Genomic DNA, 24,414 nt, shown 5'->3' with positions numbered 1-24,414 from the left:
AAAATTGATCACATAAGTTATACTGAAATGTTCATGACTTATGAGTATTTTCTGTCATCAGATATTTTGTGAAATGAGTTGCTGGACCATATCTGAAAATGGCCCTGATGTATCACTGTTTCATACTTATATGATGTTCATTTCAAAATTTTCAAATCACTGCCTCAGAGGTTTCGTGGTAGCATGTCGCCTCAAGTGCGGGTGGGTTTCAAACCCTGGTGGGGTCAAACCAAAGACTTTAAAATTGGTATTTGTTGCTTCTGCACTAAGCAGGCAGCATTAAGGAGTTAGAGCAAAGACTGGTCGGCTCGGAGTCAGAATAAGGTGTCCAGGTAAGGTGACATGTCTTCCTGCGGACTGTTACCTTGTGAACTAGCATGTAAAAAATCCGGCTCAGTGTGTCAGTCTGTTACAAAGCAGGGCTACTATTCATATTACATTAACATGTTGTCGTCCTGAATATGCATATTTATTTGCTGCTGGATGTTGAGCAGCCATTCATCATCATCTTCGTCATCATCATCATTATCATCATCATCATCATTATCATCATCATCATATCATCATCAAAATTTTCAACAGCATCAAAGATCAATGAGTTGTTGTTAACTACTTCAATTGTTGTTTTTCACTTTTTCTGATTTTAATATGTGTCATAAACTACCTTGTTGATCACAAGTTAATTGTCAATAACTGTTAATTGATGTACAAACATAAACACCTTCAGTAATTAACTGGTACTTAGCCCTTCATTACCATCACCTATTCATCTGTGACACAGAATAGATAAACAGAAATGATGACAGCAAAGTCAAAACAAAAAATGTGGATCAACAAATTTTTTAGGGTAATTTGAATTGTAATAAAGTTAGAAGCAGGACGATTATTAATTTTGTCTGAAAGTTATGGAAGAGGGTCTTCAAATCAGAAAAGGATTTTCTTCTCCCACTAGAAGAATTACATGTCTGACAGCATTGACGTAAAAATCCTGGTGATGGTATAAAAAGCATTGAATTTAAGCAGCATTATAAGTAATGACAACACAGCACTGTATGGGATTACAAGTTGAATTGTGACAATCCAGCAATTTATTCCAAATCTGCTCGGATGATTTGATGTTATAAATGTTGTTGTTACAATAACATAAGATCTTTACCAGAAATATACCTGGTAAGGTCAAAATATCTTTTATTTCTACTCTGTTTCAGTTCAATTGTTTTGGAAAAGGAAGAATACTAATATCAAAAATTAACAATGAACCATCTTTCCCTTAGAGCTACCAAACTCTTGATTTATTTTTGCCAATAAAAATTATAGTCCAAAATTAGTCATTGCGTTTTTTCAGGGAAGGTATTAAAGGTATTGTTCTAGATACATTTGCAGGACCAGCAACAACTGGAGTCTTCTCCCCTTCAGTACAGAATACACTTCATTTAACAGTCAGAAATGTTTTATCAAAGATACCTCAAGTAAGTTAACATTCTTAAATCTTGCAGTGTGAAAGTGATGTTAAAAAAGATTCCCTTTTATACCTGAATTTTAGACATTTTAATATATAGAATACTTGGGTATTTTTGTGAAGTTTAATATCTTTTCTTTTTAAGAACACATTCATGTAGGTCTGTAGGGAATACTGGGAATTCATTATTATTTGTGAGGTACAAATTTTCATGGATTGCAGGTGTAAAATTTCAATCACAAATTCAAATGTGCAACAAAATACAAATTTTCTTTCAGCTTTTATGCAGAATTTTGGGGAAAAAAACACAAAATCTAGTCTAGAATATACAATTTTTCCTGAATCCATGAAAATTAATATCCAAGAAAAAATAACGAAAGAAGATGTCAGCCAATGAAATAAATATACTTGTTGAAATCTTACATCAAATTTAATCAAAAGTTAACACATAGATTTTGAATTTTTAATCCGTTTTCAATGAGTACATTTATTTCATTGGCTGAAATCTTCTTTCGAAGTGCTTTAACAGTAGATAAGTACTACATTAAGCTAATAAATAAGTCCACGCTGACTTTTAATATACATCTATTTAACTTTACTTTCCCTTGTGGACACATTGTGATTGCAAGATATTTGATTGACAAACAAATGTTAATGTCAGATTACATTTCAACATTTCAACATGCATCATACACTTTTTATACGACCACAAAAGTTTGCGGCCATATAATGGTATGGCCATGCCGTCATTGTCATCCGAAGACATTTGTTTTCCAGACAAAAGCGAGTAAAGTGTATGGATTTCTATGAAATTGTACCACAAGGTTCTTTACCACAAAAGGAATGGGTTGGACTGAATATGGGATTATAGTCCTAACCATTTCGGAATTAAGGGCCAAAAAGGGGTAAAAAACAAGCAATTTTTTAACTTTATTTGAATTGTTTATTTCTAACCAATTTCAATGGGGTTTAAATAATCTTGAAATATTGGGGTTCTTTGATATGCTTAATCTTACTGTGTATTTAGAATTTTGGTCCATACAATTTTTAAATAATTTTTCATAATAACACAATACATGTAACAATGAAAGCCATACATAAAACCAATAAACAATTAAAAACCAATTGTTCAAAGAACAATTCAAGGTCTTTCCACATCAATTTTCTAAATAATTGATGAAAAGCTAATTCTGGTTTACTCAAAGCTACTATTGGCGTCCAATCATAGGTTTCTTCATACTGATTCAATAAACATATGGTTTCTATAGACTTTTGCCCGAAATAAGGGAGATAATTGTCAACTACCGGTTAAGAAAATGTCACTTCCGGTCTCATATGATAGCTTTATTTACACTGATTCCAAAAATATATGGTTTATATATACTTTTGCCTGTAAAAAGGGAGATAATTGGCTACTTCCGGTTTAGAAAATGTAACTTCCGGTCTCATATGATAGATTTATTTACACTGATTCCAAAAATACATGGTTTATATATACTTTTGCCTGTAAAAAGGGAGATAATTGACTACTTCCGGTTTAGAAAATGTCACTTTCGGTCTCATATGAAAGCTTTATTTACACTGATTCCAAAAATATATGGTTTATATATACTTTTGCCGGTAAAAAGGGAGATAATTGGCTACTTCCGGTTTAGAAAATGTCACTTCCTGTCTCATATGATAGATTTATTTACACTGATTCCAAAAATAAATGGTTTATATATACTTTTGCCTGTAATAAGGGAGATAATATGCTACTTCCGGTTTATAAAAAGTCATTTCCGGTCTCAAATGATAGGTTAACTTATGATCATTCAAAAAATATATGGTTTCTAGGTACTTTTCCATGAAATAAGTGCAAAAAATACTACTTCCGGTTCACTCAAAGTCACTTCCGGTTTCATTTTTTCAAGGTCATATGTCAACCAACAGTTTGCAAAAGACCCTATGGCTTTATCATGTACCAAGTTGGAGTAATAATCAATTAACCTTAAATTTAATTATTTCAGGGACAATAACTCCTATAAGATATCATTGGATTGTTTCAGACCAAATGTATCATATCTTAATCACAATTAAGCAAACATTTTGCACTAGTTCTTTAATTTGTAATTTTTAAAGTGACAGAGGAGATGAAATAACAAGGAAAAGTTTCTTCATACTGATTCAATAAACATATGGTTTCTATAGACTTTTGCCTGAAATAAGGGAGATAATTGTCAACTTCCGGTTTAGAAAATAACACTTCCGGTCTCATATGATAGCTTTAATTACACTGATTCCAAAAATATATGGTTTATATATACTTTTGCCTGTAAAAAGGAAGATAAATGGCTACTTCCGGTTAAGAAAATGTCACTTCCGGTCTCATATGATATATTTATTTACACTGATTCCAAAAATATATGGTTTATATATACTTTGCCTGTAAAAAGTGAGATAATTGGCTACTTCCGGTTTAGAAAATGTCTCTTTCGGTCTCATTTGATAGTTTTATTTACACTGATTCCAAAAATATATGGTTTATATATACTTATGCCTGTAATAAGGGAGATAATATGCTACTTCCGGTTTATAAAATATCACTTCCGGTCTCAAATGATAGATTAATGTATGACCATTCAAAAAATATATGGTTTCTATGTACTTCTACATGAAATAAGTGCAAAAATGACTACTTCCGGTTCACTCAAGGTCACTTCCGGTTGACATTTTTCAAGGTCATATGTCACCCAACATTTTGCAAAAGATCTTATGGCTTTATCATGTACCAATATGAAGTAATAATCAATTTACCTTAAAATAAAACATTTCAGGGGCAATAACTCCAATAAGATGTCGCTGGATTGTCTCAGACCAAATGTATTATATCTTCATCACAATATAACAAACATTTTGCACTTGTTCTTTAATATATAACATTAAAAATATCGGAGAAAATGCAAAAACAAGCAAAAGACAAAATTCAGAACATGACCTTGACCTTTGACCTTGACCTCATTTTCGAAGTTAGGATCCAAGGACCTTAAATAAAAAGACTATAGGTTTATACGGCTTACAGTTTATGAGTAACAAAAACATAACGACAAATTTATTTGATAAAGGTAGATAACTCCTATAAAATTTCATCGAATTGCTTCGATCCAAATTAGCCAAAAATTCCTGAGGATGTAACGAACAATTTAGAAAAAGAATTTTGTCGATATCTTTTTTTGTTACGAAGGAGATGCACACACTTGATAAACAGTGAATAGGGAGATAACTCTTACAAAGATAATTGTTCGGCTTAGCAGGGTAAAATTTAAAAGCGCATAAACTATACGATACAATATGAGAAATATCTAAGCGACATATTGCGAAACAAATATTTATCGCAAGAACAAAATTTGGCGGAAGAAAAAAAAAAAATTAAAAACCAATTGTTCAGAGAACAATTGAAGGTCTTTCCACAAAACAAACAAGTATTTTGATATGAAAATAGTAAACATTCGGTTTAAAATGTCATTAACAGCGTCAAATGATAGCTTATAGTACGCTGATTCAAAAAATATATGTTTTCTATACAATATTTTTTAAATAAGGGAAATAATTTGTTACTACCGGTTTGAAAAAGGTTACTTCCAGTATTATTTTACTGTTTAATTGACACTGATTCCAAAAATATGGTTCTATATACTTTTACATTCAAAAAGTATAAAAAAATAGCTAATTCCGGTTTACACAGGGTCACTTCCGGTTCCCTTTTCAAGGTCATATGGCTTGCAACTAAATGCAAAAAGTCCCATGGCTTTATCATGTATACATATGAGGTAAAAGCAAAGGTCAAAATCTAGAACGTCAATTTAACCTATGACCTTGGGCTCAATTTCAAGGACATCAACCAAGGACCTCAAATCAAAAGACCCTAGATCTTAATTATATTTGGTACATGAGTTATATCACCATATGCATATTTTTTAAATAAAGAGGGGAGAAACCCTAATTTGATGTAAGCGCACCCTTTAAACCAATATGTTTGTGTTACGACATGTTGCAACTAACAATTAAGTAAAAATATGTTGTCGATATCTTATATCGTGTTTAAAAAGTGGTGAAAATAAGCCAAAAACCAAATTTAGAAATGACCTTGACCTTTGACCTTGACCCTATTTTCTTTTTTTTGGACCAAGGATCTCAAATCAAAAGACCCTAGGTCTTTATCACTTATGGTTTACAAGCTACAACTACATTTTTCTTATTAAAAATACAAAAGGGGAAATAACTCCCATATGTAGTCTCTGGACCGCTTCGGTCAAAATTATTTTTAAGATCCTGAAGATATAACGAGCAAAATGGTGAAATAATTTTGTCGTAATCTATATCGGTTGCGAAGGAGATTTGTACACAAGAAAAACAGTGTTTGGGGAGATAACTCTTACAATAAAAAGTGTTCGGATTAACAGGGTCGGTTTCAAAATCGTAAAAACTGTTCGATATCATACACAAAAAATCTAAGCGACATCTTGCGAAACTAAAAAGCACCGTCAGAAAAAAGTGGCGGAAGAAGAAAAAAAAAATAATAATTAAAAACCAATTGTTCAAAGAACAATTGAAGGTCAACTTTCTAAATAATTGATGAGAAGCTAATTCTGGTTTACTCAAAGCTACTATTGGCGTCCAATCATAGGTTTCTTCATACTGATTCAATAAACATGCGGTTTCTATAGACTTTTGCCTGAAATAAGGGAGATAATTGTCAACTTCCGGTTTAGAAAATGTCACTTCCGGTCTCATATGATAGCTTTATTTACACTGATTCCAAAAATATATGGTTTATATATACTTTTGCCTGTAAAAAGGGAGATAATTGGCTACTTCCCGTTTAGAAAATGTCACTTCCGGTCTCATATGATAGATTTATTTACACTGATTCCAAAAATATATGGTTTATATATACTTTTGCCTGTAAAAAGGGAGATAATTGACTACTTCCGGTTTAGAAAATGTCACTTTCGGTCTCATATGTAAGCTTTATTTACACTGATTCCAAAAATATATAGTTTGTATATACTTATGCCTGTAATAAGGGAGATAATATGCTACTTCCGGTTTATAAAATGTCATTTCCGGTCTCAAATGTTAGGTAAACCTATGATCATTCAAAAAATATATGGTTTCTAGGTACTTTTCCATGAAATAAGTGCAAATACTACTTCCGGTTCACTCAAGGTCACTTCCGGTTTTATTTTTTCAAGGTCATATGTCAACCAACAGTTTGCAAAAGACCCTATGGCTTTATCATGTACCAAGTTGGAGTAATAATCAATTAACCTTAAATTTAATCATTTCAGGGACAATAACTCCTATTAGATATCATTGGATTGTTTCAGACCAAATGTATCATATCTTAATCACAATTAAGCAAACATTTTGCACTAGTTCTTTAATTTGTAATTTTAAAAGTGACAGAGGAGATGAAATAACAAGGAAAAGTCAAAATTTAGAATATGACCTTGACCTTTGACCTTGGCCTCAATTTCATTTAAATGAACCAAGGAACTCAAATCAATATACCTTAGGTCTCTATCACTTACCATTCATGCTATACATTGATATATCCCTTATGTCAAATACAGAAGGGGAAATAACTCTCATATGGAGTTTACGTATCGCTTCTGTCAAAATTGGACAAAACATCCTGAGGATATAACGAGCAATTTGGTAAAATAAATTTGCCGCTTTCTTTTACGGTTACGGAGGAGATGCTTGCACGAGGAAAACAGTGTTCGGGGAGATAACTCCTACAAAGATAATTATTTGGTTACGCAGGGTAAATTTCAAAGGCGCATAAACTATTCGATATCATATACCAAATATCTAAGCGACATATTGCGAAACCAAATATTTATCGCAAGAACAAAATTAGGCGGAAGAAAAAAAAAAAAAAAGTAATCAGAAGAAAACCAATAGGTCTTTCCACAGAAAAGTGGAAAGACCTAATAATAATAATAATAATAATTAAAAACCAATTGTTCAAAGAACAATTGAAGGTCTTTCCACATCAATTTTCTAAATAATTGGTGAGAAGCTAATTCTGGTTTACTCAAAGCTACTATTGGCGTCCAATCATAGGTTTCTTCATATTAATTCAATAAAAATATGGTTTCTATAGACTTTTACCTGAAATAAGGGAGATAATTGTCAACTTCCGGTTTAGAAAATGTCACTTCCGGTCTCATATGATAGCTTTATTTACACTGATTCCAAAAATATATGGTTTATATATACTTTTGCCTGTAAAAAGGGAGATAATTGGCTACTTCCGGTTTAGAAAATGTCACTTCCGGTCTCATATGATAGATTTATTTACACTGATTCCAAAAATATATGGTTTATGTATACTTTTGCCTGTAAAAAGGGAGATAATTGGCTACTTCCGGTTTAGAAAATGTCACTTTCGGCCTCATATGATAGCTTTATTTACACTGATTCCAAAAATATATGGTTTATATATACTTATGCCTGTAATAAGGAAGATAATATGGTACTTCCGGTTTATAAAATATCACTTCCGGTCTCAAATGATAGATTAATGTATGACCATTCAAAAAATATGTGGTTTCTATGTACTTCTACATGAAATAAGTGCAAAAATGACTACTTCCGGTTCACTCAAGGTCACTTCCGGTTGACATTTTTCAAGGTCATATGTCACCCAACATTTTGCAAAAGATCTTATGGCTTTATCATGTACCAATATGAAGTAATAATCAATTTACCTTAAAATAAAACATTTCAGGGGCAATAACTCCAATAAGATGTCACTGGATTGTCTCAGACCAAATGTATCATATCTTCATCACAATATAACAAACATTTTGCACTTGTTCTTTAATATATAACATTAAAAATATCGGAGAAAATGCAAAAACAAGCAAAAGACAAAATTCAGAACATGACCTTGACCTTTGACCTTGACCTCATTTTCGAAGTAAGGATCCAAGGACCTCAAATAAAAAGACTATAGGTTTATACGGCTTACAGTTTATGAGTAACAAAAACATAACGACAAATTTATTTCATAAAGGTAGATAACTCCTATAAAATTTCATCGAATTGCTTTGATCCAAATTAGCCAAAAAATCCTGAGGATGTAACGAACAATTTAGAAAAAGAATTTTGTCGATATCTTTTTTTGTTACGAAGGAGATGCACACACTTGATAAACAGTGAATAGGGAGATAACTCTTACAAAGATAATTGTCCGGCTTAGCAGGGTGAAATTTAAAAGCGCATAAACTATACGATACAATATGAGAAATATCTAAGCAACATATTGCGAAACAAATATTTATCGCAAGAACAAAATTTGGCGGAAGAAAAAAAAAAAAATAATAATAATAATAATAATAATAATAATAATAATCAGAACAAATACAATAGGTCTTTCCACAGAAAAGTGGAAAGACCTAATGAAACATTACCTCCTGCATAACATCAAACCAATTGTCTACTGCACTTTAAATATGTAAAAAGATTAAGAACCAAAATTATTAAATTATCAGCATTCTCATTCAAATATATCAATCCAATTCAATGATAATTCAGATATTTCCCACATATAAATCCATTTCCTGAATATTTACATTTTCTGTTCAAAGGGAAATAACTCAAACCACAATTTAATGATAATCCACTCTAAAACACTCACCATTAATGTCACCTTTTGATTTCACTTTTCAGAACAATTCTAACCGTAAATTGAAATAACATCCCAACCACTTACAATTCCAATCCCATAAACCACAATTACTAATTCATGCCCAATTTCATGCCACAAATTTATCCCATATTATTATCCTATTTTGTCAAAAAAAATTAAAACATCTTCAGTTCATTATAACATAATTCTAATATGAGGCAGGTGATACCTGTGAAAGGAGACGAAGTCTGTATGAATTATTTTTTGAATTCAAGCATATTTTAACCCAAGAATCTGTTGAAAAAGAAATGGAAATACGGAAACGTTTCCGATGTTGGTCCTGTTAGGGATTTTGCTTACTGTTATAAGGCACGTCCCAATAAAATTTTTCTCAAATTCCGAGATAAACGATACCGGAAAAGATTTCTGCGTAGATGCGGGAAAATAAAAAAAGTTAGAAAAAAAAAGTTAACGATTTTGAGTTCATTAGTAGATTGATTTTTTTTTTTTTTTCTTTTTTTTTTTCTTTTTTAATTTTTCTACTGTAATTGGGGACTTCTATTATCCTTTTAACTTAGATATAATTTTATTCTACATTTCATTTTCACTACATAATTCAATCCTAAAATTGCTAAATTATCAATACACATTTCTAAATGCTCACAGTTTAACAATATCAAGAACAATGAATTTCCTCCTCTTTCCCATCACCCAAATATGTTTATAAACTTCAATCATTACCTGATGACAAATTATACCTCAACTACCATACACATCCATCTGTACCCCACTTGAAGCAATATACAAATACCAAAAAATTATTAATTTTTTAATAAAAGGTTTCCTACCAATTACATCTAAATTCCTTTATAGAGCATTTTAGAAACTTAACTAATATCGTCCCATTTATAAATACCGGTAAATAGATTAAATTCTTGGTGTACTTGGATATGCTGAATCTAACCATGTATTTAGATTTTGGGTATTGGACCATAATAGATTAAAGTCCAATTTCAAATTTTTCAGTTCTTTGACCACATTCGTTATGTGTCAGAAACCTATGCTGTGTCAAATATTTAATTACAATCCAAATTCAGAGCTGTATAAAGTTTGAATGCAGTGTCCATACTTGTCCCAACTGTTCAGGGTTTGACCTCTGCGATTGTATTAAGCTGTGCACAGTGGAGCATTTTATCTTAAAATGGGCATACACTTTTCCCATTGCTAAGTTTGTCAAAATTATTGAATCAAAGTATTGCATTGAAAGTGAGAATATTTTTTTCCTCAAAATTACATGAAAATTTACATTGTGTGCTGCCTAAATAAAAATCTTAAAAATTTCCATTTATAACATTAATCTAGACTATCAAAAACAAAAAAGAAGTATCAGTCTAAGTTAAAAACCTGTGCTTACTACAGTATATTCCCTAGTTGATAAAGATTTTCTAAAACCAGAATCACATATGAAATATAGTAATACTAGAAAATTAATCTGTAAGAGTTTTTTTCCGTTTACCGGGAGGGGCCTCGGTGGCAGAGTGGTCTAAGTAATTACTACTGTAATCACTAGCCAGTCAACACTGAGGTTGTGAGTTTGAACCCCGCTCGTGCGGGTGCACTCGACTCCAATCTTAATTGACTAGGATTGTCAGTTTTCCTATCGAAGGTCGGTGGTTTTCTCCGGGTACTCCGACTTCCTCCACCAATAAAAACTGGCCGCCACAAAATAGCCCAAAAGCGGTGCTTAAAAGTGGCGTTAAAACACCAAAAATCAAAATCAATCCTTTTACCGGGTAAGTTCCAGAAAAATGTTTTGAATATTGCTGTCAATATATATGAAAACAAATTTGCAGAGAGGCATATTTATGTTCATGTGTGTCTTTTTCCATTTGTCTATAACACTCTTTTTAGGCAATGTAGTTTCACTTATGCATCCAACATTCCTCAAACTTTGTTTGGGTCTTAGTGGCTGAATAATCTAAATAGTTCATCTACAGTGATTACTAACTTTTCAACTCTAAGGTTCTGAGTCTGAACCGTGTTCATGGCAAGATGCATTTGACTCTGATCTTAATTAACTAAGATTGGCAGTATTCCTGTTGAAGGTCATGGTTCTCTGTGGGTACCCGGCTTACCCCACCAATAACAACTGCCCACCATCATGTAACAAAGTGGGCTGAAAGTGGTGTATAAAAAACCAACAATCAATCAATCACTGAAATTGTTATGCTTAGTGAGGGGAGCATATACAGCCATTCAAACTAAGTAGTACCCGGTATACAGTATTGTGATGCTCTTGTTATTCTACTTGAACTGTGGTTCATTAATTTGTAAATATGTCCCAGATTCTGAATCATCCAATTTTTTCTAATTAGATATAAGAAGATGTGGTATAAGTGCCAATGAGACAACTCTCCATCCAAGTCACAATTTGTAAAAGTAAACCATTATAGGTCAAAGTACGGCCTTCAACACGGAGCTTTGGCTCACACCGAACAGCAAGCTATAAAGGGCCACAAAAAGTGTAAAATAATTCAAACAGGAAAACCAACGGTATAATCTATATTAAAAACGAGAAACGAGAAACACTTAAGAACCACATCAACAAATGACAACCACTGAAACAGGTTCCTGACTTTAGGACAGGTGCAAACAAATGCAGCGGGTAATTGTTCATTTTTAACCGTATTTTCGAAGTAAAAATCGGTTAATGATTTGGGGATGTACTGCGGGCGGGCGGCGGCCAAACAGTGTACGTTCATTTACATGAAAACGTTTTGAAGAACTTTTTTCAAATTTAGATATGTTGTTTCCTGTGACTAAATGAAGGTCAAGTTTTATTTTCAAGATTTTAGCTTTTTTTGTTGTTCAGTTATAGCCCTTTCCCAAGAATTCAATTTTTGATGAATTAATCCATTTTCTATTTTGTAGGTTGAGAAGATGGAGATAACACTACCTAATGTCCATTATTTTGCCATGGATTACAACAGATTCCCAAAGCTTAACCTAAAAGATTATAAAAACGAGGTATCATATTAACTTACTGTGATATCAATTTTAGTATATTTTGTGGATACAGGTGAACCACGAATTTGAATATTCTACGAAGTACAAATTTTCTGTAGGCTTGTATGCAAACTGTTATAAAACCATGAAATCAAATATCCACAAAAAGACCATTTTTCCTTAATCCACGAAAATTGGTACCAAAAATATATATGAATCCACAGTATGTGCAATGTCCACCAGCTCTCAGATGTTACAGACTGTATTCATTTTTGGCTGGTTTAGATTTGATAATAGTTATTTAATCTGGCATACAAAATATTTCTGGTTCTGGTTTAAGGATACTTTAAAAATTATTTGCACAATGTATGAAGTGAACATTTTGAAATGTTTGTTTTTGAAGGATATTTCTGTAATATTTAGAAAGTAGTGGAAGCAATTTGAGCAGAGAATTAAAAGAGCTTAAATTTTGCGTTAACAAAGAATGGTTTATACTTGTATGTGGGTAGGACCAGGCTAAGTTAAAGGAAATTTACTTATGATTTGTTTCAATCAGTAATATATGTACTATTTTTTTCAGTTTTTTTTAATTGTGTAAAGTTCTGTCTAGAAAATTAAAATGATAATTTGAGAATTGTAAAAAAATATATCTGCATGTAAATGAAAAGTAATATGTGGAAAGAAAGGAAAAGGAGTAATTTTTAGGGCCAAATTAGCCATAAAATCAGATATATCTTAAACTATCTCTGATTTTCAAAATCAAATGTTGAATGTATGTACTTTAATTAAATATAGCAGTTTTGGTTTAGATTGTACCCTTTTCGTCGGTTATACAGCCATAATCGGGAAATTTGGTAAATTCCATAAGATGTCTAAAATTATTTAAAATTCAACTTTTATGTTTGAATATATCAACTGATTGTCAAAAAAACAGTTGTTCTGTTTTAAAAGTAAGCCTATTTTTGAGATAGAGCAGGTTCGATTTTTTTAATTTGAATTTATTTTCTAAAAGAAATGCACTACGAAATAACTGTGTTCTCGGGCCTTATAGTATTATTTTTCCGGGTGCCTATAAAGTGCGAAAAGAAATAGAAATGAAAAGAAACGAAACGAAACGAAACGAAAAGAAACGAAAAGAAACAAAACGAAACGAAATCAACATAAAACGAATCGAAACGAAATAGGAACCAACAAAAAGAAAAGAAACGAAACGAAATAGAAATAAAATTTAAATCAGTCAAATTGAATATTAAGCCGATTATATTTATAAATAGTATTGTCTAGTTTGATACAATTTCTTTTAAAATTGGGAAAAAAAATGTGAAATTCAGAGTAATCGTTAACAAGCTGTGGTTTAGGAATTTAAACACAATATATAATATTTGATTATGAACTCTATATGTTATACTAGACAGACACGATTAGACACGGACCATTTGACTTTATTGGGGAAAGGGGGGGGGGGTCTTTTTTAGAAAAAATATCCTGGCCCTGATTTAGGTAAAACAAATTATCTGTCCAGCCAGCACTTGGATTAAAAAAAAAATAATCCAAGTTGCCCACATTTTTCCAATAGAAAAAAAAAAATCCCAAATAAATTTTCTACATTGAACAATGAAAACAATAATCTGTCCCGCGTAGCGTTCGAAAAAAAATCCCGGTCCACATGAAAAGACCAGACTCCCCCTCCCCCCAAAAAAGTCAAATGGTCCGTGCCTTAGTCGGTTTTAAACTTGGATGCTCCAGTGTACCATTAAACAGCTAGGATGACAACTGTAGGAACGTTAATTCCGAGAGGCCAGTCAGTGTTGCCTCACCCTCACGAAAAACCACAATAAGGCACATACACTAGTAATACAATATTGTATTTGTCTAAGTATTTTATGATCTTTTTTAAGTTTTGTTTTTAGATAGATTAAAAAAAGTTAATTAAAGTGATCCGTAATTTGATGTCGTTTCGTTATTTGATTTCGTTTCGTTTCGTTTCGTTTTATGTTGATTTCGTTTCGTTTTGTTTCTTTTCGTTTCGTTTCGTTTCTTTTCGTTTCTTTTCATTTCGTTTCGTTTCTTTTCGTTTCTATTTCTTTTCGCACTTTATAGGCACCCTTATTTTTCCACATATTGATAGCAACTGCCACCTTCAAACAAAAAGAATGATTAATTTGTCATGTATTTTCTAGGTATATATGCCAACAGACAAGCCATCAGGGAACATATCAGCAAGGATACAAAGATCACGATTATCAAAGCTTTAGAAATGGATTTAAATGGTTTATTCCAGACAATCTTAAGAGTCAAAATTCAAAAAAGGACCAATATTTATAGAATTTGTTATGATTTAAAATAGTATGTAATGATTTTACTTTAGATCTGAAAGTTTTAAATGTTACAAATTGAATTACCTGTATCAATATTGTGAAATTGGATTACCTGTATCTATATTGTTGAATAATTGCTTCTTATTCTTCATGCTAATGAACATTTTAAGTTTGGTAAAAGCTTTAAAGGTTTTATATCAGACAATTTACAATTTTCAGATTGTGATCAACTTACTGACAGTATTTATATTTGTTATGATGGTATATTTGTAAGAAATTGTTTTTTTTTCATATCTGAATATTTACAATTATGTTAATTTGAAATACCAATAATTATTATGTGAAAATCAATTCTTCTTACTTACAATTTTTTTGAAAACATTTTAAACCATGCTTTATCAAAAGGGTGAATGTAAAAGTAATATTTATACCATATGATATTGACCAAATGGTTATTGCAGATACTGCTTTTTTTTCAAATTTAGGGCTTTCTAGTCAAATTTGTTGCAATTTATTATCATGATTTTAAACTCTGTAGATGTATTGATATTAGAAAAGATCCACGTTGGCATACTGTAAACCAACTAATATTGCGACTTTCAGGAGTAGAAAAATAACGTGAATATAAATTGTTGCAAATTTGTAAAACTTGGATCTTTCCTTATTTAACTACTTCAAGTAAATTTGAAAATCACCAAATTAAATCACTGCGAAGTGGACTAGACAAGGGCTAAACATGAAATAAAGTATCCACGAAAATAAGTTGGTTTACAGTATTTGCAAAGATGAATATTTGTGCTATTTTTATTTGCATGAAAGTTACAGAAATAACTGGATTACTTAAATTGCTAGTTTTCCTGTATTTATTTTAGTACATTTGTAACACTTATAAAAGCAGGAAAATGGTTCTTAGAAAAACTAATTACAATAGAATGTGTATCATATGATTATACTAAAACAATATACCAGCAGCATATTATGATTATCTGCAAAATTTGATTTATTTACAGAACACAATTTACACAGATTAGACTTTTGTACTAGTCCAAAACTGTCTCATCTATGACAAGAAATTGTCAGTTTTACTTTTATTTTTATCTTGACTGCTATTTAAAGAATGTGGCAAGTGCAAGATTTAAGTGTCATTTTATATTTTACTATTACAACTTCTTATCCATTAATCGCCGCGATATAGCCGTTTTGTGCTGATGCGGCGTAAAGCAATCACTAATCAATCCATCTTATCCGTTTCAGGAAAGTACTTCAGTTCTATGTGGTGTAGGGTGCTCTCCATATGTTATGCTTCAAGGATTTTTTTAAATACTTCATATGCTTTACTTTTTTGCTTCATTTTTTTTTTGCGTAAGGAATATTTTCTCATAAAGAATCATTGATATATTGATGTTACATAGGATTATCCATGCATTAAAGGTTCAAGCAGAAAATGAGACTCTGCCCTTTAGTGATGTTTTATTGGCTTTAGAATTCTGACACTGTTTGGATATTCAATTTTGTGATAATAAGTTGATAATAACTGCAAAAAATAATTTGTTTGCAGTACACAATTAAAAATAATGTCAATGTCTTACAATAGATCTTGATATTTGATATGCTGCTACGTTAATGTGTTTGCATAATAGTTACATGCAGTATAAAAAAATTGGGACCTTTAATGCTTTTAAAGAATTATTTATGATTGACAATTGATATTTGGAGTGGATATTTTTATAAGTGATTGTATTAGATGACATCCCTTCTTATATTTGACCTAAACAGCTACTGAATGTTAAGCAGTAATATGGCATAGCATCACTGTTCTTTTATTCTTCATTTTGCTTCAAAGCAGGTGAAATACACTGCCTAAATAATTTTGAGTAGAATAAAAATGACTTAGTTAACACATTTTTGTCTCGCCTTGACAGAGTCAAAAAGCGAGACATAGGTATTTTTTTTCCGGCGTCGGCGAATGCGGCGGCGGCGTCAACAATGTATTAGTTTGTGATTAGGTCTAGTTCATGGTGAACCACTAGTGGTAGGTCAATGATATTTGGTATGCAGTTGTATTAGCATTGGCACATCTCATTTCCATGGAGATTATTTGACCCCACCCCCTCAGTCAAGGTCTATTGACTTTGAAACTTTGCTTAGTTTACATGTATTAGTTTGTGATAAGGTCAGTTTATGGGGAACCACTAGTGGTAGGTCAATGATATTTGGTATGCAGTTGTATTAGCATTGGCACATCTCATTACCATGGAGATTATTTGGCCCAACCCCCTCAGTCAAGGTCTATTGACTTTGAAACTTTGCTTAGTTTACATGTATTAGTTTGTGATTAGGTCAGTTTATTGGGGAACCACTAGTGGTAGGTCAATGATATTTGGTATGCAGTTGTTTAAGCATTGGCATATCTCATTTCCATGGAGATTATTTGGCCCTGCCCCCTCAGTCATGGTCTATTGACTTTAAAACTTTTGCTTAGTTTACATGTATTAGTTTGTGATTAGGTCAGTTTAAGGGGAACCGTTAGTAGTAGGTCAATGATAATTTGTATGCAGTTGTAGAAGCATTAGCACATCTTATTTCCATGGAGAATATTTGGTCCTTACTTCTCAGTCATGGTCTATTGACTTTGAAACTTTTGCTTAGTTTACATGTACTGTAAATTCAGAAATTATTGCGTGCATTTATTATTGCGATTTTGTCATTTTAGACTAAAATGCGATTTTAATTTTTGCGTTATTGAGAAAAATCCTGTTTAATTCATATAAAAAATTTCAAAATGCGAGTTTATATTATTGCGATTATAACCATGTCGCATTTTTCGCAATAATAAAAACATCGCAATAATTTCTGAATTTACAGTATTAGTTTGTGATTAGGTCAGTTTAAGTCAATGATATTAGGTATGCAAATGTATTGGCATTTGCAAGTTTCATTTCCATGGAGATTATATAACCCCACCCCCCTAATTATGGTTCATGGACTTTGAAACTTTTACATAGTTTACAAGTTAATGTTTGTGTTTAGGTTTGTTTAAAGGAAACGACTTATGAAAAGTCAATGGTATTTGGTTTGCAGTTGTATTAGAATTGGCACATCTCATTTCCATGGAGACTGTTTAGCCCTGTTCATTCAGTCATGGTTCATTGACTTGAATATTTGCATAACTTACATGTTAAAGTATTGTAATTTTAATTTCAACATTTGCATTATCAAAATAACAAATAGGCGAGACATATCTCTGTGTTAACAGTTTATTTACTCATCCAACCACTATCTCATGGATACTTCTTTGTAACATAAGTATATGTTTTTAATGATGTATATACTAGTCTTAATGTGCAATAAACAGAAGAGACAACATAACGAAACAAGGTATTGCAGATGAATGTCATTGATGTTGGTATGTTTACATTATACATTTATATGGCTGTTCAAGCTGACTCTGAACATTTACAAGTATTTTAAGTAGTGTAAATTCAGAAATTATAGCGACGTTTTTATTAATGTGAATAATGCGATTGAGTGAGTATCGCAATAATAAGAACTCGTATTCTGAATTTCGATACATAAATTTATATGCAAATTTTCTGGATATCGCAGTAATTAATCTCACATTTTTGTCCATTCTTCAAAAATCGCAAAAATAAATGCATGCAATAATTTCAGAATTTACAGTAGTATTATATACTTTTACAGACATGCTAAGAGACTGCCTAGTGAGTAAATTTCATGATTTTGAAAATATTCTGATTACCTGATAAACTACTCTGCATTTAAAAATACCATTGTAAGTTAAACTTTTCACAGCTTGTTCCCATGGTTACAACTTTCTAATGCCTGTAATCGATTGACAGATGCTTTAACTAAAGCTTGATACATGAGGATCTTAATGGGGTTTCCAGATAAAAAGGATTATAGGTAAAAAAAAAGAAGAAAAAAAGAGAATAATGGGGTGCTGAATTAAAAAGAATAAAGAAAAATGCCCTAATTTTTTTAATGCTGTAATGAGGACCCCATCAAGACCCTCAATTGTGTGGCTTAATAGAAAACAATTACAGATAAAAGACATGTTCAAATATTGTGTTATTTCTCTATAGAGGGATGAATAATTATATGTATATTTTTCTGAATTTACATTTCAACTTTACCCTTTTTACTAATATTACTTAAAGAATTTCATAAAAATGATCATGATATTAGACAAATGATAATATTTTTATTTAAAAGATGAGTATTAAATCCTGAAAGTTAAAGATATCATAATATTAGAAAAATGATAATATTTTTATTTAAAAGATGAGTATTAAATCCTGAAAGTTAAAGATATCATAATATTAGACAAATGATAATATTTTTATTTAAAAGACGAGTATTAAATCCTGAAAGTTAAAGATATCTCTTTTAATTACATTTGATATGATCTTTCTTTGTTTTTGTAGACATTTATATATTTGTTACGTATATTTTTATCATATTTAATGTTAACATTTGTTTAATCCATATAGAATTGATTTGTCAAATTTTCAAAATTTTTAAAGGAAGTTGGAGTACTTGAAGAGAACCACCACCCTTTGGCAGAAAAATTGGCAATCTTACCCGGTAGTCAATTAAGATCAGAGTTGAAAACACCTTGCCACATGTGGGGTTCAAACTCACAAACTCATAGCATTGACAGGCTATGAAAAAATGCTAAGATTTTTTCTTCGATGATGGAGATATGAAGTTTGACAGGAGAGTGGTTTTTCAAATTGAGATTTTTCATGATTTTTTATAATAACTGGAGAGCAGATACCTATGACTTTTTTTATATCCATTAGCTTTTCAAGAATTGGAAATTTTTCAGCTACCTCAACCTGACGTATAAGTACTTTGTCTTTTTATAAATATGCGTTCTAATCAGAGATGTGGGAACTATACATATGTGATTCATTTAAATACAATGTCTTGTATATTGTCGTAAACGAGATTATTTGTTGTTTTACAAATTACCAGAATGTATCAACTCTACAAAAGTGTATCAATATTCCAGAAGCACTATTTTACTATTAAAACTAAGTTTGATTTTTGTTTGTTTGTTATCAATGGATATCTTATAACGTCATCTATCATTATTACTTAAACCACTAATCCAAAACCTTTCAGAACTTTGAGATTTTGTGCACATTGGAATGGTTTGAAGTTTTAGATAGATTAGATAACTAAAGGTCATTTATTTAAATATCAAAATAGAGATACGAATTTGGTTTTGGGTGTTATAATTTGATTGGCTCATTTGACTCAAAGGTGCTGTGTGAGCCATTAACATCACTTGGTACTTATCAACAGTTCAAATGTCCATACTTCTGTCAACTCCTGAGCTTTTTAATAATTGTTAAATACATGGCCAATTTTAATAAAACTAACAAGAATAATTATGGAAAGTCTTTTATAAATTTCCTCATTTCATTTAGATTAGACAATTCCATATAGATTAGACAAAAAAAGGTAGGGCAAGTCTTGAATCTGATTGGTCAATGTTCATATTTATGCCCCCGCCGTAGCGGTGGGGGCATTAAGTTTTACCCTTTTCCGTCTGTACGTATGTACGTCCCAAAATTGGTTTCCGTTCTCTAACTTGAGTTTGCCTCAACCAAATGTTATGAAACTTATACACAATGCTTATTACCACAAAACACAGATCAAGTTTGAATTTTGGTGGCATCACTTTAACCATTCTAGAGTTATGCCCCTTTATAAATGGAAAAATTGCAAAATCTCTAGTTTCTGTTCTCTAACTTAAGTTTGCCTCAACCAAATTTTATGAAACTTATACACAATGCTTATAACCATAAAACACAGATCAAGTATGAATTTTGGTGGCATCACTTTAACCGTTCTAGAGTTGTGCCCCTTTATAAATGGAAAAATTGCAAAATTTTTATTTTCTTCTAAATATCAAGTAATTTTTAAAATTGGAGTTATCTTCCTTTGTCCATGATTATAGTTGAATCAACTACAATCAATGCTTTATACAATGCAATGTTTAATTTTGACTTCCACTGATAAAACACAGATCAAGTTGAATTTGGGTAGTGTCACTTTAACCATTATTGAGTTATGCCCCTTTATAAATCAAAAGATTGCAAAATTTTTAGTTTCCATTCTGTAACTTAAGTTTGCCCCAACCAAACATTATGAAACCTATACACAATATTCATTACCACAAAACTAAGATCAAGTACAAATTTTTTGTTTCCGTTTTCTAACTTTAGTTTGCCTCAACCAAATGTTATGAAACTTATACACAATGCTTGTTACTACATAATGCAGATTAAGTACAAAATTTGGTGGCGACACTTTTACCATTCTTGAGTTTGTCCCTTTATAAACATAACAATTGCTGAATTTTTCGTTTCCATTCTCTAACTTTAGTTTGTCTCAACCAAATGTTATAAAACTTATACACAACCGTTCTAGAGTTATGCGTGTTTACAAATAGAAAAATTGCTGAATTTTTAGTTTCTGTTCTCTACTTAAGTTATCCTCAACCAAATGTTATGGGACTTACACACAATGCTTATTACTACAAAACTCAGATCAAATTCAATTTTGGGTAGCACCACTTTTACCGTTCTTCAGTTATGTCCCTTTATAACTATATGATATGCAAGCGGGGGCATCATCTGTGGACACATGTGGACACTATCCACATTTATTTCTGAAACTATTGAGCTAGATTTGTTCAAACTGCATAGGAGTTATATTTGAGAGAAACTTTTAAAAAAGTTTCCCAACTTTGTGCAGATTGGGAGGCATATATGACAGTAATGATGCCACATAGGTTATATCCTTGGCAATCAAATATTCTGCTTTGAGAGTTCCTGATGATGGTTAATCCAGAAAAGCGCTTCAGACGCATAAAATGTATAACGTGTTGTTTTCATTTTTTACAGTTGTACTGTAATTATTACTTTCTGGGCCAACCTATCTCCATCAAACTTGCCGGAAATAATGTATGGAAATACAGTGTATCTCATTTGTTTTAAACAATGCCAAAAGCATGACAAAATACAATTATTAAATTTGGTTGGTTTATTTGGTTTTTTATACGACCGCAAAAAATTTTTGGGGTTCGTATAATGCTATGATGTCGTCGTTGTCGTCGTTTGAAGACACATTTGGTTTCCGGACAATAACTTTAGTTTAAGTGAATGGATCTCTATAACATTTTACAAGTAGGTTCAATACCACAAAAGGAAGGTTGGGATTGATTTTGGGGGTTATGGTACCAACAGTTTAGGAATTAGTGGTCAAAAAGGGGCCAAAAACAAGCATTATTGTAGTTTCTGGACAATAACTTATGTGTAAGTGTATGGATCTCTCTGAAATTGTACCACTATGTTCCATATCACAAAGGGATAGCTGGAATTGAGTTTGGGGGTAATTGCCCCAAACATACAGGAATTAGGGGCAAAAAACAAGCATTTTTCTAGTTTCCAGACAATAACTTGTGTTTTAGTGAATGGATCTCTCTAAAATTGTACTACAAGGTTCCATACCACAAAGGAAAGGCTGGGATTGAGTTTGGGGGTAATTGCTCCAAGGGGGGGGGGGGGGTAAAAAAGTTTGGGGGGGATTTTTTTAAGGGGTTCATATTTTTTTTCAAAATTTTTCAAATTTCAAATTTTTTGAAAAGTTCCAAGAAGAAATCTTCAATTAAACAGTAATGTGCAATAGATTTTTAAGATCTTTGACCACATTTATTTTGTGTCAGAAACCTATATTATGTCAAAAATTTGATAACAATCTAAATTCAGACAGTATCAAGCTTGAATATTGTGTCCAAATTTGCCCCAACTGTTCAGGGTTCGACCTCTGCGGTCGTATCAGGCTGCGCTCAGCGAAGCATTTTATTTTAAATTGGTAAAATTCTTGTGAAGAATCATATTTAAGTGGTATATATGGCAGAAAAGATACCACATTGGTTCAAAAGAAACCTATTGACAAAAATTATAGTTTCATTTTCTTGTCTAAAAATTTATAATTTATTGGGACAAACTTGACAGAGTATGAGTTATGCAAGAAATACTTAAAAAAGGAAAACAAGAATCACATAAGATATAGGACAAAACAACAGATCACATCTACCACCAACCCACAACTCCTCTGAAAAAATAAACGTACAAACCAAGACAAAAAACAAGGAACATTGTCCAATAAGCTAGTATGTTTTATAAAATCCCTATTTTATTCTGATCTAATACAAACACCAGACAAATAATTAATTAATTTTGAATGGTAAATTCTTAACTATTTTTATACCTTGTATACAAGAGGCTTATGTTACTAAGATTTTGTCAGTCATATGTCCATCGTCCTAGAACTCATTTTCATGGTTCAGTGACTGCTTAAATAAAGTACAATTTTTATGTCATAGATTTTCTCACTTATATTGAGTAATACGTAGGATAACTATATTTGGTATATGGGTTCTTTGCGAGGTCTAAATGTCTGTCAGACAGGTTTCACCTTACCCTTGCCTCATTTCTTGGATCAGTTATTAAGTAAGGTTATAATAACATTTGTGACGGTGGTCACTTTGTTTACTTGTTTAAGTTGTTACGTTTATTATATTGGGGAAATTGGTTAAAGTTAGCATTATTTATAGTTCCACAAATATTTGTCCCGAGACCGGCCACGTAAATTCTCATCGGGTTACTTCCTGTTCTTGCACGTGCCTGATGTCCCGACCGGGCTCGTTGTCCCTAGGAACTATACATATGACGTCACTCACCGGGTCTTTGGGCAGTCTACGAGAGGATTTGAAATGAGCAGACGCTCATACTTTGGCTCGTACATTTTAGACAACATGTAGACTAGCTACCACCGTACTTTTGTATCTTTTTATATGTCATTATTGTATGACTTATATATTTCAACCATGTATTTATTCAAATAAACATTCTGTTTATATCGTAGTTTGTCCAATATCCCAGAACTTGGGTTAGACAACGGGAAGACAGCGAAGCCAGAAGGAAACTCCACTCCCGTTACATTGGGGGCTCGTCCGAGGGATATTTCAGGACAACATTTTATACAAACATTTTGTTTGTGCAGAAATTTCCACAATATGGTTGGAATTAAATGGATTTTTGAATCCCTAGGGCTAGGAGGCAAACTCAGACAGTTTATTGTCTATATTCTTGTCATTTCTCAAATTGCTGCCGTTCCTGTAAGGATCAGTACGGAATTAAATATTGTTTCATACAATAAAATGAATGAATATCACTTACCTTCATATTATGTTTATGTAAATCCAGATGGAAAAATTGAATTTGGACCACAAAGTGAACATTTTGTTCACGTTCCCAGTATCACACGTTATGTGCATTTCAAAGGAAAACAAACACCACACGTGTTTAGAGATGAACAAAGAAAATTCACTAATTTAAGAGTATTTGATCGTCATCAAAAGCCAAGTACATCTTTGCTAAATTCAGGAAGTCGGCGATGCATTTTTACGCCATGTTTACAAAATGACGTCATATTTAAGACGTCAAAGCACATGACATCTCTGGAATGTTAATTGGAAGTAATCATTGTCATTTCAATGTCATAATTAAAACACTGTTTTGTAGAATTTTAATATTGGATCTGCTGATTTTAACTGTTACCATTTTGGATTTATATTGAAGTAAGTTTTGTACTTGTATTCTGTCCGTTTTGTCTGTTATTCCTGTCTTCACATATTGTGGATTTAAAAAGCATATCTTGTGCTTGTTTCTCAAAGTTCGAAAGGAAAGGGGTACGGTTTCTCATGTTTTCAGTCGTTGTTGTACGTGGAATTGTGGTCATAGATATACATTTTATACTGGAAATTTGTCCGGTTTATATATTTTCAGTTTAATTGCAAATAATTCTGTTTGCTTTGACTGTTTGTGGAGAGAATACTGAACATTTTCAGT

General features: G+C 31.7%; 1 protein-coding gene across 3 annotated transcripts in view; it reads left to right on the top strand.

Annotated features, from left to right (window-relative positions):
* Nucleotides 1-19,531, top strand: part of LOC127729973 (uricase-like) — a 39,561-nt gene extending 20,030 nt beyond the window's left edge. Inside the window, exons 6-9 of one of the 3 annotated variants that reach the window (XR_007994912.1) lie at nucleotides 1,346-1,469; nucleotides 12,072-12,167; nucleotides 14,327-16,803; nucleotides 17,347-19,531. Coding sequence is in view for 1 of the 3 variants with exons in the window: in XM_052237974.1 (XP_052093934.1) it covers nucleotides 1,346-1,469; nucleotides 12,072-12,167; nucleotides 14,327-14,401 (295 nt within the window). In the remaining 2 variants the exon portion in view is untranslated. Of the gene's footprint in view, nucleotides 1-1,345; nucleotides 1,470-12,071; nucleotides 12,168-14,326 lie in introns of all 3 variants that reach the window. The other 2 variants (XR_007994911.1, XM_052237974.1) reach the window with 2 other exon arrangements.
* Nucleotides 19,532-24,414: the final 4,883 nt, after the last annotated feature.

This window comes from Mytilus californianus, unplaced genomic scaffold, assembly GCF_021869535.1.
Source record: "Mytilus californianus isolate M0D057914Y unplaced genomic scaffold, xbMytCali1.0.p SCAF_2, whole genome shotgun sequence".
Lineage (NCBI taxonomy): Eukaryota > Metazoa > Mollusca > Bivalvia > Mytilida > Mytilidae > Mytilus > Mytilus californianus.
This window is presented reverse-complemented; position numbering and strand designations above follow the sequence as displayed.